Raw genomic sequence first — 15,567 nt, 5'->3', positions numbered from 1 at the left:
GGCGGCCCTCTCCAACTCCTGAATCGTTTTCTCCAGCTTCCTTTCCCGGCCATCGAACGTTCGCTGCATTTTGTCCGTTGTCTCCGCCAGCATCTCCTTCATCATTGTGTGGAGCTTCGTCCTAAGGGCCTGAACCTCCGCCTCGCCCCGTGGTGTCGTCTGCCTGTGCAGCCGCAGCTCCTGCTTTCTTCCTTCGCTTCGCTGCTGCTCCTTCTTGCATCTCGCCGTCCCCCGATTTATTATTATTTGAAGGCATATTCCTGTTATCTGCCTTTCTCTTTTTTTCCCTGGGTTTTGGTGCGATAAAGAGATTCTTTTTTCCCCCCTCAAAGAAAAACCCCCAAGGGTTTTTTCTCCTTTTAAAAAGGAATTTTTTTTTTAGGGAGTTGCTTTTTGAAAACATTTTAAAATTTTCAGGAGAGGGGAAAAAAAAGTTGAATAAAAAAATTATTATTTTGTTTTTGTCTTATCCTCTCCGTGCTGCGACTTTCAGGCAGTTTCTGGTTGCGATCCCCACTCCTCCTCCACATGCAGCTGCTCCGCTGACCAGGACCAGTGACCAGGACCAGTTTCCGCTTTTTTTCTCTTCAGCTCCGTGGAATGGAGCTTTGGCGCCTGGGCAGGGCGAGGGAGACAGGGCTTTAATTCTTTTGAAGAACCCGCCGGGAAAACCCCCGAAGAAAGCCGGGAGTTTGTGGATCTGCGGGAGCCTCTTTGCTGCGGCAGTCCAAAAACGCCAGCGGAAGTCCAAATCCCATTGATTACAATTTTGTTAGGGCTCCTTTATGTCATACTCAGTCAAATGCCGCCATGAATCACTCTTACCTCACCTTTGGAATTCAACTTTTTTGTCCTTCTTTGGATTGAAGCTGGAATCAAGCTTTGAGTCGTGGTCCTGCTTCAGCCCCTACTGAGTATTGGTGAGGAGCTTATTGCGGAGTAAGTGCCATTTGATAGCACTGTCAAAGACGCCTTCCGTCACTTTGCTATTCGAGAGTAAATTAATGGTCGTATTTATTTGTCCCACTTTTTGTGGACAAGATGAACCCGGGCAATTTGCTATGCTGAATGTTGGCATCTTTGATGCTGGGGACCTCAGGAGGAGGCCTAAATGGATCATCTGTACAATGTTTTTGGCTGAAGCTGATTGCAGATGCTTTAGCCATTTTCTTTCCACTGACGGGCTGGGTTCCAGCATCATTGAGAATGGCAGTGTTAGTGGAGTCTCTTTTTTCCCTGTTTGCTGTTTAATTGTCCACCGCCATTTGTCACAGGCTGTGGCATGAGTATTGATCAGAGCTTAGCACTCCCTCTGTCTCCACACCCGCAGTCTTGTTCACTTCACCCAACTACAACCTCTGGCAGCAATCTCTCCCTGTACACTCCTCAGCAGGTGGCCTGTCAGTCAGGTCGGCTGTTGGGCAAGAAACATGGAGAAAAGATTGAAAAGGTCTCTTTCAGTTGGAGAATACACATAAAAGGAATAATTTATATCCCAAATTTCACAACCTGAGAATGTCCCAAATTGTTCAGCAGCCAATTAAGTAATTTTTGAAATGCAGTCACTGTGGTAATGTGTGAAATGCAGCAGCCAAGATACGTTCAGACAGCCAGCACTTTGTTGGGTTTCCTGTCCATATTTTCTCCTATCTCCTACTCTGAAAGTGCAACCCTATAAATATTGGGGGTACTGGCTTGAACACCGTCACCCCTCCCTCTAGTTGTTTACTTCTCTCATTCTTTTGCTTCATCTTCTATTTTCAATATTCCCTGTTCAATTTCTCCATGAAATCTCCCATGTTGAGATCTTTATGTTCTCAGTTCCCCCCGCTGGCAGATATGTGTGTGGTGGTTCTGCAATTTTACACTTGGATGGTTGAGTTCTAGGTTGGCCCAGCGGGCTTCACCTCCTCTCCCTGCCATGAAACCCCTCCCAAAATGTACCTGGTCCTGTCCACTGCAGCATCTGACACTGCAGAGACTAGAGAGCTGCCGACCAATCAGATTGGCTTGCAGCTCGCTGAGACGGGACCTACTCTCCAGTGAGGGACAGAAACCCACCTCCAGCCAATTAACCCTTGTTGGAGAGTTAAAGGGCAGCGGGAAAGGCAGTGTCAGCGGGAATGTAATCTCCATGGACTCATTGGATGCTAGGGAGCGAAACTTGGTTTTCCTTAAAATCCTGAACCATATCTTGGAGCCTTTTTATTGATTTGCTTTTAACTAAATTTAGTTGATGTTTCCCACATATTTGTATTGGGCCTTTTAAAAAAATAAATCTGAACCATGGATACGAATAATCCCTCGAGTTTTTTCTTGTAATTGACCATCCCGATGGATCATGTCAGCTCACAAGTAGAGCATCTCTAATGTTCTGTTAGATATGTTTATCCGTAAGCAAGTTTCTGAATTACAGAAATTTGAAAGGTCAAGAAAGCAAATCATTTGGAATGCACAGCACAACTACCCAGGAGCAGAGAGTACCTTTATCCACACTGGGGGCACAGTGGGGGTGATGTTATGTCTGTGCTGCTGGTAGTGAACCTTGTCTGACAGCAGCACATATCAGTAATTCATACATTTGCTGCCCATCATTTTCTGACCATTTATTGATTGTGGCAGCATGGGGCAGCAAACTGCTGCTAATGTCTATACCCTCAGACTGACCTCAGCAATTGTATTTTTTAACAAGGAAAGCCGGACATTTTTTTCGCTCAGGGATGTGGCCTGAAATTTGTGACAAGCCTCCTTGTCTCCAAACGCCCCTCACCAAAGAGCAGCTAACTTGGATTAACCTCACTCTGAAAGAAATTGGACTTTGCACCTTAAAGAACGCCACTCTCTTTAACAATTTAAGAATAAATAGTGCATTACATGGTGCAATATTCCTGATCTCTCAAATTGTGAACATCACAAGCGGCCCTCTATTTTATCCAAAATGTCATGGGTCTGTTTGGGGGGGGTGTCTGCACAATCTGTCCTTGAATATAATTTTTTTTGGATGTCTTCCAATTTTCTTTTTTCTTATTGGTTAAGTCTCTGTAGTCTGCCCCTTATTGATTGATTGTTTTTGATTTTTCATGTTCATCAATCATATTGCATAAAACCTCTTTCCCCCAGGTAATGTTCTTCACCATCACAAATTGTAAAAATGACTCATTTATGTTGCACCCTTCATGACCTCAGAGCATCCCAACATGCTTTAAAATCGGGGACTTAATAATACAGTAATCACTTATTGTCACAAGTAGGCTTCAATGAAGTTACTGTGAAAAGCCCCTAGTCGCCACATTCCGGCACCCGTTCGGGGAGGTTGGTAGGGCAATTCAACCCGTGCTGCTGCCTTGTTCTGCATTACAAGCCAGCTGTTTAGCACACTGTGCTAAACCAGCCCATTCTGCTAAACCGTGCTTCGAAGTGTAGTACTGTTAAAATATAACATAAGAACATAAGCACTAGGAGCAGAAGTAGGCCATCTGGCCCCTCGAGGCTACTCCGCCATTCAATGAGGTCATGGCTGATCTTTTGTGGACTCAGCTCCACTTTCCCGCCCTAACACCACAATCCTTAATCCCTTTATTCTTCAAAAAACTATTTATCTTTATCTTAAAAACATTTAATGAAGGACCCTCAACTGTTTCACTGGGCAAGGAATTCCATAGATTCACAACCCTTTGGGTGAAGAGGTTCCTCCAAAGCTCAGTCCTAAATCTACTTCCACTTATTTTGAGGCTATGGCCCCTAGTTATGCTTTCACCCGCCAACCTGCCCGCATAACAGGAAGACATCGCCGCCAGTACAGTTCCTCACTCACCTCACCACATACTGAAAATAAGAAACACACAATTGACTCTCAAAAAATGCACCGATTCAGGAAAAGTCATGAACTTACACCAAAATTGGCTCATCATACATTCCAATCTATAATAAAAAACAAAATACTGTGAATACTGGAGATTCTGAAGTACAGTCCAGTCACCATGACGTGACCGTTTTCCCCATCCAAGAGTGAAAGGAGGAGTGTCAAACCTCTGTACCTGCTAGCAACGCCCCTCTTCCCCCCACCCCTCCCCAAGAGGCCTGTACTCCCAACCCGAGCTCAACTCAGTTGGCATCCCAAGGTCCGATGTGAGGAACACATACATGTGTAACGTACTAACTACTCCATCTAACCCTGTCCTCTGGTGCCTTTGTGGGCCACAAACATTCTCCCACCTATGCCGGACAGTGCTGTTACTTTTGGATGTGGCTATTGAAGCTTTGATCCGATTGTGAGGTTTCTGGAGGAAGGGACAACAATTGGCAGAGACACTTGGAGTAACCAATGAAACATTGGGAGAATTGAGAGAGTAATAGAGATAAACAGAGAGATTGATGGAGAATAATAAAAATTACAAGGAGGAAAACTGAGAATAACAATGGGAAAAGGGGGGCAGAATGAAGGGAGCTTTGAAACATGCAAAGCTCTTGTTGTAGACAGCAAGCACGGTGACTTCATGGACTTATAACCTATGACAATCTAAAAAAAAAAAAGTTTTTGCAGACTTCAAGTACTTCACTGACTGTATTAGTAAAACCGGTTGAACCTCGGTCTCTCACAGATCCAACACGTGAGGCTAGAATTTTGCCTTCAGAGTGGTAATTGTGAGTCACTCCTTTTCCTGACATTGAGATGCTGTCTCCTGTCCAGCAGTGCCTGGCCATTCTATTTTGGCGGAGATGGGCTGGAGTTAGAAATGGGAGCAGGCGGATGCTGAGGCGGGCAAATTGCCCGTCTCCATTTGCTGGGATATAGGCTCAGTTCTGTAAATGAATAAGAGGCTTCCACCCCTCCCCCCCATATCCCCTCACCCTCCCCAATACCCACTCGCCTAGTATCCATTATTTAAAGAGCCCTATAAAAACATTGGAATTCTTTGAGATGCACTTAAATCTGTCAAAATAAATTGTCAATTAAAAACTGCTCAACATTATCCAATTAAGTGGCCATAAAACTGTCAGGGTAAACAAACAGTCATTCAAAAATCATTTAATAAACAATTATCCTGCTCAGTGGTCATAAAACTGTCAATATAAACTCACTCAGAAGCCAATTCATAAAATCATTATCCCATTAAATGATCATAAAACTGTCAAGATAAACAAACACATAGAAAGCCCGGTGAACTGAATCTGTTAGTGGAGTGTGGAACTCAGTCAGGAATATATAGTGAAATTTAATCACCCAACTGTGTCAACAAAACTTTCAGAGCTGAATATATTAACGCCTTTGAAGTAATTGAAAGAGGATAGCCATCTGTTCAAGTTTTAAAACTGGGAAACAGGGGCGGGATTCTCTGAGCCCCGTGCCGGGCCACATAATCACCGTGCCATGCTGCTCCGACGCCGGCACGCGATTCTCTGAGGAGCGGAGAATCTGTGCCATTTGCATGGCGCGTTTGGCGTGGCGCCGGTTGCGGGCCGCTATCCGTGGCCGGACCGCCGATTCTCCGGCCTTGATGGGCCGAACTGCCGTGCGGAAATGGCAGAGTCCTGCTGGCGGCGTCCACACCTTCTCGCAGCCGGTGGGAACTCTGCGACAGGGTCGGGGGGGGGGGGGGGTGGCCTGTTTGGGGGGGGGCTCCGATGGGGTCTGGGCCACCGATCAGAGGGCCATCCTCTCCAGCCCCGGCCCTATTTTGTAACGTGACTGGCCCCTGAAGCCCCACGCCATGTTGCGTCGGGGCCGGTGCGTTGTGGAAGTCCCCCGAAGATGCGGCGGTTTGCACGGTGCCAATGCGCATGCGCGGGTTGGCGCGGTGCCCAGTTGGTGCCGGGAAGGGAGGCTGGAGCGGCGTGAATCGCTCCAGTGCCGTAGGGGGCCAGAATTGGTAGTGCCAGCGCCCGTTTTGCCCCGTTGTGAAACACGACGGCGTTCACGACGACGCAGACACTCTGCCTCCATTTCGGAGAATCCCGCCCCAGATGTCTGAGTAGTCCTTCAATGAAAAGATTAAATCACAGTGAACAATTGACAGTTAATTCTGAATATCAATATTGTTCAATGCTGAATAACACTTTTATCTGAAGACTTTTATACTTTCCACTTTCATGCTGCCGATCAGTTTAATAGTCATTTACCTTTTCCAATCAAAGGTTTACCATAAATGACTGCATTAAAGCTATATATAACTTATTATACAGCATTTCATTCTGAAATGAAGTTGGCAAGAATCATCCAGTTGAGAAATTATGAGTTTACCTGCTTTCTATTTGGCATGGGAAGGCGGGGTGCTGTGATGATTGACATGTCAGGCAACCAATGATAGATTTGTGGTCTTGGGCAGCAGGAGGTCATGTGACAATACCTCCAGGATTCCTTCCAGTCAGATTTGTCAAACGGAGCTGCACGACTGAGATTTGGCAGATTTTATTAATAAAGAAGCGACATACCGTAGATGCTGGAAATCTGAAATAAAAAACAGAAAAGGTTGTAAGTGCTCAGCAACATAAAAATGAAATGCACAGATCTGACTTTATTCCTTTGTTTCTTCAGTATCAAAAGACATTTGCTGCTGGATCCTATGGTGCATTTATATATTGCAAGATTCCCCATTTGATGAGCTTCTGATCTCAGCTCTCCTGCCAGAGGAAGGTGCTGAGTAAGACTTTCCTCTACAGGGGGGAAACAGAGAGAAAACCAAACCGTGGGCGGAATTCTCTGACCCCCCGCTGGCGACAATGCCGCCCCCACCGTGTTGCGAATTCTCCACCCCTGAGATTTGCGGGGGCGGGAATTGCCCCGCACCGGTCGGCGGGCCCCCCGCAGCGTTTCTCCGGCCCGCGATGGACCGAAGTCCCGCGGCTGACAGGCCTTTCCCGCCGGCGTGGTTTAAACCACGGGCGAAATTCTCCGACCCCCACGACGGGTCGGAGAATAGCGGGAGGGCCTTCCCGACATTTTTCCCGCCCTCCCGCTATTCTCCCCCACCCCCCGCCCAACTCCTGACCCGAATCGCTGCCGCCGTTTTTTTACGGCCGGCAGCGATTCACAGCTGTTCGATGGGCCGAAGTCCCAGCCCTTTACGCCGTTTTTACGAACGGCAAACACACCTGGTCTGGCCGTTCGTAAAAACGGCGTCACAAACTCGCTTTTCATAACCATGGCACCGATTGGCACGGCAGTACCACGGCCGTGCCAAGGGTGCCATGGGCCCGCCATCGGTGGGCACCGATCGCGGGCAGCGGGCCCGATGCCCGCGCACTCTTTCTCCTTCCGCCGCCCCGCAGTATCCATTCAAACCCGGGCAGGTTTGACGCCAGCTTTACGATTTCTCCCGTTTTGGGAGAATCGCGCCCCACATCTCTTACCGGCGGGATTGGCAGCGCGGGGGGGGGGGGGGGGGGGCGTGGGCCGATCTGACCCCAGGGGTGCCCCCACGGTGGCCTGGCCCGCGATCGGGGCTCACCGATCGGCGGGTGGGCGGGCCTGTGCCGTGGGGGCACTCTTTTTCTTCCGCCCCCGTCATGGTGAAGGCGGAAGAGACCCCCTCCCCTGCGCATGCGCTGGTATAACGTCAGCAGCTGCTGACACTCTGGCGCATGCGCGGACTTACACCGGCCGGCGAAGTCCTTTCGGCCCTGGCTGGCGTGGCGCCAAAGGCCGTTCACGCCAGCCGGCGGAGTGGAAACCACTCCGGCGCGGGCCTAGCCCCTAAAGTTGTGGAGAATTCCGCACCTTTGGGACGGCCGGACACCGGAGTGGTTCACGCAACTCCGACATGCCGGGACCCTCCGCCCCGCCGGGTAGGGGAGAATCCCGGCCCGTGTCCTTCTACGCCACTCATAACTCTCCTTTTAGCCTTTTATAAAACTGGGCTATCAGAGAATACCTTGTGACGTGAGCAGAATGAGAAGACGACACTTCAGATTTGTGAATCAAGTGGGGAACACAATGCCCATGCAATACAAAATAGAAAAAATGCCTGGCTGGGAAATCTTTTGTGATCTAACAAAGAACACATACCGTTCTAAAGCAGTTAGGTCACATAGTAAAGTTGTCTGCTCAGTGCACCGTAGTCAACTTTAATTGTTGGAATTAACCACACAAATATGTTTAGATTGCCCGAGTTGAGTCGGAAATCTGACCTTTCCTGGTTGATAACAACAGTTGGATTAAACCCAACAACATTACTGTTCTGAAATTCTTCAAATATTTTACATGTAGTATGGTAATTAGTTGTTGGGAATGTAATCGCTGAAACAAACAGCAGGAATGGATGTACTTTTCCCCTTCGATTCTGAAGATGTAACACAACATGTGCCAAGATAACTGTTAGTAGAGTTGCAGAAATGGCCTTTCCAGATATCTGTGGAAATTGTCTTCTGATCTTGGTAAAATTGACTGAATTGGTGCCCATCTATCCAACAAAATCGAAACATCAAGAGAGATTCTCTCAGCTACACTAATTTTTGTGGATGAAAAGTAAACTAAAGCATTGAGTAGGGTAACAGTTTCTGACTCTGGGTGGATATTTCCCACCATACATATGTCAGAGTTTCAGCTGCCTAGTTTTCTCCACAAGCAATCATTAATTAACCATGTTGTCTAAGCCTTTTGTTGTGCCAACAATTTTCCAAAATGCTGATTTGGGTGTAAACACCAAGTATTAAAAAAGAAAGAATGACTTTTATGTATATATTTTCTTTCATGACCACTGATCATCTCAAAGCACATTACAGCCAATGAATGAGCTTTTGAAATGTGGTCACTGTCATAAAGTAGGAATTGCGGCAGCTAATTTTGCACGAACAAAGTTCCGCAAACAACAATGTAATAACGACCTGATAGTACTTTTTTGTGATTTTGTTTGAGAGGTAGATATTGAGCAGGACCCTGGGATAACTCCCCGCCCTTCTTTGAAATAGTCACAAGAAGTCCTTTGCATCTGCCCAAGCAGGCAGATGAGGCTTCCAGTGAGGGATACTGGGTTACGGGGATAGTGTAGGTGCGTGGGCTTGAGTACGGTGCTCTTTGTAAGGGCCGATGCAGACGCGATGGGCCGAATGGCCTCCTTCTGCACTGTAAATTCTACGATTCTATGAACAGTACAGCGCTCCCGCAGTACTGCACTGGAACATCGGTGAGAAATTCTGTGCTCAAGCCCTGGAGTGGGATTTGAACTCAGAACCTTGTGACTCAAGAGTAAAGCCAACTGAGCCACAGCTGACATAACAAACATTGAAAAACCTAGTTTCTCTTGAAAAGTGTAGTTTTCCTCTGGTGTGGACTCAGTGCCTGTTAGAACTGTATTGATAGCACTAAAAAAACGGCAGCACCACCTTTTGAGGGTGTTACAAGGCTTGTTACAATTAGACCATAAGACATAAATGCAGAATTAGGCCACTCGGCCCATCGAGTCTGCTCCACCATTCAATCATGGCTGATATTTTTGTTATCCCCATTCTCCTGCCTTCTCCCCATCAGCCCTGATCCCCTTATCAATCAAGAACCTATTAAAGACATTCAGTGATTTGGCCTCCACAGCCTTCTGCCCTTTTTTGGAGCCCTTTAACCCTCACTGCATTGAAGGTGGTAGAGTTGTAGTAAGTAAACATATACAATGACCGTATTCCATTCCTACAACATGCATCATTGACATGCATCAATTAATTAAGGCACCCAATATTGTACCAGAGGTGTCAAAATATTTGACCGCTTTAATATTATTTTAACATCAGGGTCATCTCTGAAATCAAATATTGCTCACGCTTAATTTAAAGCAAGTATTCATCAAGCTGCGAATACATGGTTGGTCCGTTGGCATGAAGAAGGATATAATACCAGGGCGAGATCTTCTGGCTGTTCACATTAGCGGGATCTTACGCTCCTGTCGATGGCCCACCCCCTCCGCGGGTATCCCGATGCCGTGGGGTGGATTTAATGGGAAATCCCATTGACAGCAGAGGGACCAGAGGATCCCACTGCCGGCCAATGGCGGGACACCTCCTGCTGCCAAGAAACACACCACAGGGAGGCCAAAGAATCTGGGCCCAAGTCACTATATTGGCGAGAGACTGTGAGAATCCAGCCTCTTGCAGATGCTGACTGACTGGCTGTGCATTTCCAACATGCACCACATTTTCACTTTCAATTAAAAAATTTGATTTGGCCAAATGTAGAAAGATGCTGGGTAAACAAATAATTTCAATGAAAATTCGATTATGGTTATTTATAAAGCATTCCTTTAAAACTGGTTAAAAAGCACACTTCAAATTTGGTGCAGTGTGGAAGTATGCAAAACATGTCAGAAAAGTAAATTCAAAAATTATCTAAATTTTAGATTAACTATGACCATGGGATTTAAGTGGAAGTTTAAATATGTTGGCGCCTGTTTAGTAGGACATTTCTTTGCAATGTAGATACTGGTTTGTGCTATAACACACCATTAGCTATAAATCTTTAATTATCAAACTCTAGTTTAAACGTAATCTTCTCTATGGATCAATATTCACAGTTTTAACACAGTAACAGGCACAATGGGCAGAATTTTCCCATGTCTTTTCAGTGCTTCGCTCTGACTGAATCCCAGCGTGCACCTTTCCAGCTGCACAGCTGAATTTCTAGCCCACATTTTGAGCCTCTCTGGGATGGTTTATTCTATCACTGTGACGGGAGGGTCCTGATAAAGTCGGTGAGGCCGGTTTCACAGAGATCGAAGCACCTTTTAAAACTAGTGGCCCGATCAGGACAGAAAAAAGCTCCAGCCCCCCCAAGCATCGGGGCTCTGGTAGATTGCAAACAAATCCAGTTCAGTAGTAATGTTGGCCAGTTCCTCTGCATTGGTTCCGAGTTTACAGCTCTGTGTATAAGATAAATTTACATGGTGATGCCATCATACGTGGATGCAATAATACCATTTTGTGTAAAGTTCTTACTGGATTTTATTCTGGTCGCTGAATTATACACATTACAGATGTACAGGATTATAGCTAGGAAACTGGCAGTAAGTTAAGCGAATCGATTTGGATGATCTGGGACAAATCTGATTCCCAGATTGCCCAATTATAGTCATTACGCTGAGGGACTGAACTTGCTTTCTGCTTCATCTCAGACAGCTGGAGATGGAAGTTTTCGATCTGTAATGACTGTTAAGGGAAAGATGTTTTGGTGATTCCATGCACTTCCTCGTGGATGTGAACTAAGACTACGAAACAGAATTTGCCACTTCTTGGAAAATCAATTCAGAGAGGCCATATGGATGGATAGTCATAGAGTCATAGAATTTTACAGCACAGAAAAAGGCCCTTTGGCCCATCGTGTCTGTGCCGGCTTTCAAACACCTATTTGTTTGGCGCGATTTAACAACAAAAAAAAGAGTCCGACTTAGGCACATATAACGGGGTGTTTCTCGGCACCTACAACGCCGGGAACGACCCCGCTATCAAATGAGACTTTGTGTTTCTTTATGCCTTGGTGAAGACCCCCCCCCCCGGCCTCTGAGGCCACACTTAGCCTAATTTCAGCTCATACAGGAAGCGATTGGGGCGCCATTTTAAAATGCTGCCCCAATCTCACAACCCCCTCAGCCATCACACCGCGGCTTCCAGAGTCCCCCCCCCTCTATAAGGTTCATGGTGGAAGGTATAGGAGGGATGTCAGAGGGAGGTTCTTTACTCAGAGAGTGGTTGGGGCGTGGAACGCACTCCCAGCTATGGTAGTGGAGTCAGACACTTTAGGAACTTTCAATTGTTATTGGATAGGCATATGGAGTGCACTAGAATGATTGGGAGTAGTTGATTTGATCTTAGGTTCAGACTAGTTTGGCACAACATCGTGGGCCGAAGGGCCTGTACTGTGCTATACAGTTCTATGTTCTATGTTCCCTTCAACTTACTTATTGGGGGGTCCTTGAGCTCCTCTCTCTCTCTCTCTCTCCTCCCCCCCCCCCCCCCCCTCCCCCAATCACCCCACCGCATAAATGCAGGGCATTCACTGGGCGGAATCCAGATTTGCTCATTTATTTGCAAGGCGTCCTGAGGCCTCTCGCGAAATCTAATGACTCGGTCGCGTCACCGAGTTGCACACGATGAGGCCATATCCCAATTCCAATCCCATTTCCCTGCACTTGGCCCATAACCTTGTGTGTGATTGACTCAAATTTCATACTGGTACCACCCATCCTGTGGTACTAACCTGGAATCCTTTGCTTAAAGTAAACCTATTGATTCGATTCCTAATTGGGCAGTATTTGCTTTTGTCACCAGGGAAAATAAATTAATCCCCATGGATTTCCAGAAGAAAATAACCCATTCTTTTCCCATTGTACATAACAGTCCTATTCTAGGGCCAAGGCACTTTAATATAAGTCACTTTACACTCTGATGTGTGAGTGTATATATATTTTGTCCTGCAAGCTCCTTCTTAAAATTCTGCAAAGTTACAGTGAAGAGGCAACTTTCTAAAGACTGCGGTACAGTCTTCACTGTCCTCACTGGGAAAATTCTTCCTTGTTCCAATTCAATAGCTTATCTCTAATGGCTTGGGGATCCAGTACCACTCAAGCTTACACAATATATCCCATAAGTGGCGTGTATATTATCTTCGCAGGAGTGAACAAATTCTTGAGAGTTTCATACACCTGTCTCCATCAAATATATTACAAATGGATTATGAGAATTTTCAAGAACATTATAAGCAGTGCATAACATCTCTAGCCATTCCAAATAAGCATCGAAAGACCTCCCGGTCATGGCTATACTCTTCCAGTGCCTAATAATACACGTTCATGTAGTCATCTCTGAAGGTCAGTTCAGTCGTGTCGAATGAACTTTTCTCCAAAACCAAATTTGTATGCCTATTTCTCACCAACAAAATCTCACAGGTTCCTCCGTTGGATTAACATAGACATAGAGCATACAGTGCAGAAGGAGGCCATTCAGCCCATCGAGTCTGCACCGACCCATTTAAGCCCTCAGTTCCACCCTATCCCCGTAACCCAATAATCCCTCCTCACCTTTTTGGTCACTATGGGCAATTTATCATGGCCAATCCACCTAACCTGCACGTCTTTGGATTGTGGGAGGAAACCGGAGCACCCGGAGAAAACCCACGCAGACATGGGCAGAACGTGCAGATTCCGCACAGACAGTGACCCGGCGTGGAATAGAACCTGGGACCCTGACGCTGTGAAGCCACAGTGCTAGCCACTTGTGCTACCATGCTGCTCTCAGATTGCTTGCTGGAAGTTTCTCGAACTTAAATTCTTTCGGCTATGGAATCCACAATTCCAGCTCATCACCAGACTGTGATATCTTTCCAGGCCAAAAACACTGTAGCTTCCATGCTGCACAGCATCCAAGTGAAAACTGGTTTAATCTGGTTTGGTTTTTGTACATACGTACACAAATGGCCACAAGAGGATGCTATTAGAGGGTTGATGTCACCAAGAAAATTCTGTGGTATTGGACAACTGGAGTCCTCTAATATCACTGAACTTTCTTGGTCCCACTTATTTGGCAGGGAAATGGTATATGAAGAGAAAGTTTAAATAAAACTACCAAAAAAACCAGGTTGGAAACAGGTTTAGTGACAATGCGATATAATTAGTGTGTCGTTTGAAGGTGAAGCATAATGTTACACTAAGTAGGTGTATTGATAGAAGGAATAGCAGTATGTTGTTAAATGGAGTTGAAATGATTTACTGATAGTGTCTGTCATGTTATATCATGTTTGTTGTAATGATCCACTCAAGCCTTTCCTTTAAACAGGGAAAAAGATCTTGCTTAATCCAGTAATGCCCGTGTTACTGCGAATGAGCCACGTTAAACAATGTTGCTCGAGCAGGGTTATTTGCACTTCTTTGAATCCGATATGCCACTCTGTAAGCTCTTCCACATTTCTGTCGGAGCAGCGATTAGCACTGCCTCAAGGGTAAGGCATGCGCACTTAGGACTGCAAAAGTGAGCCATGAGTATATGTTTACAGCGTGTGGCATGTCAGACATGTGCCACACCCCATGTTTGTGTTCGGCTGAGATAACAATGATCTTCTTCCCACCTCCGCCGCTGCTTCCAAAACCCTGACATTGATGCCATATTTAATTTTGTAACTAGTCTCTTACGGCAACTTCAATCCTTAAAAGGAATTGCTGAAGTGCAAATAGACGTTTTCAATGAATTACATTTAACTTATCTTGGTTGCACCTACTTGTCCAGTGACTATAATAATAATCTTTATTATTGTCACAAGTCGGCTTACATTAACACTGCAATGAAGATGCTGTGAAAATCCCCTAAGAGGGGAGGATGCTGATGAATTTCAGATTCTTAGGCTATTCCTTGATTGATAATTTGGATATTACCCCGTTGCTGATTATTTCCATCATTGATGTCTAATTTACATGTTGCAAGCTCAAGTGTTCGAACTAGCTTGACGTGAGAAATTCATTGACTGTATTCTACTTGTGGAAAAGGCTGTATTTTTGGCCATATTTATGAAACAAGGAATAAAATTGAGAGTTTTGAACATTTGTTCAATCTCAAGACGTCTGCATTATAATTGACACTTGATTTTATTTATTAATTGCAGATAGACCTGGAGCCAGAAGGAAGAGTGTATGTTGTCATAGATCTATCAGGCTCATCGAGTGAAGGTAAAGTTTCAGTAAACAATTAGTCCCAGCATGATATCGTCGCTGTGTTTGATCTAGCAACTCGAATTCCTCAGCTTTCTCTTTCGCTGTCACTTTTCTCTCAATGGCCATATGTTACTTTGAAACCTTTCAGTACCATGTTTTTCTCAATATCGAACAAAATAACTGTAATATAACAACATACTACTGACTCATTATTTCATGGAACTTTAAATATTTACGATGCTTTCAGCTGTTCTGCTATAATGAAGATCATTTTGAATACACTATCAGATAAATGACTGCTTCATGTCCAACACCTTTACATCTTTCTTTTTTAACCTTTCACTATTTGTTGTCAATTCCTTTACCCTTTTGTCAGGCCTCTCTGTGAACAGTTTTCAAGGTTGGAAGTAAAGGATCTGAATTTTAAAAGGATTTAATTATGGCACAGCTACAGCTGGACATTGTTTGAATATTGTTTGTGCACAGTGCACCCTATCACTTTATCTGCGCTACGTATAAAATATAGTTAACCCAAGTGGGGTTACACTTTATATGGGCAGGTATATAAGTTGTATTATATCAGATTGTATTAGTAATATTCTTGGAGCACTTCTGGATGTTTTACGTGCTTGCTTTCACTTCAGGAATCTTGTACGCTGCTTTACTTGCAATTAATTGAAACTATTTGTGGAGAGGGATTTTGGCAGGGATTTTCAGATGTCATGTCAGAGGTCTTGGAAGGGAGGGTGACTCCAAGTCCCGAGGTGGCAGTATTTGGAGTGTCGGAAGATCCGGGAGCCCAGCGGGAGTGGAGAGAGGCCGACGTTTTGCCCTTTGTATCCCTTGTGGCCCGGAGACGGATTTTGCTGGGAGGGAGGGACTCGGAGTCTCCAAAGGCGGAGGTTTGGGTCAGTGACAGGGCAGAGTTTCTTCGGCTAGAGAAGATTAA

At 45.4% G+C, this 15,567-nt stretch overlaps 1 protein-coding gene across 2 annotated transcripts in view; it reads left to right on the top strand.

Annotated features, from left to right (window-relative positions):
• The window catches only part of prkcea (protein kinase C, epsilon a), a 697,348-nt gene that overhangs the window by 171,811 nt on the left and 509,970 nt on the right, over positions 1-15,567 (top strand). For both annotated transcript variants that reach the window (XM_038813231.1, XM_038813238.1), the window contains exon 2: positions 14,570-14,633. In XM_038813231.1, coding sequence (XP_038669159.1) covers positions 14,570-14,633 — 64 coding nt within the window. The remainder of the gene's footprint in view (positions 1-14,569; positions 14,634-15,567) is intronic.

The sequence above is a fragment of the Scyliorhinus canicula genome, chromosome 1 (assembly GCF_902713615.1).
Source record: "Scyliorhinus canicula chromosome 1, sScyCan1.1, whole genome shotgun sequence".
In the NCBI taxonomy this organism is placed as follows: Eukaryota; Metazoa; Chordata; class Chondrichthyes; order Carcharhiniformes; family Scyliorhinidae; genus Scyliorhinus; species Scyliorhinus canicula.
This window is presented reverse-complemented; position numbering and strand designations above follow the sequence as displayed.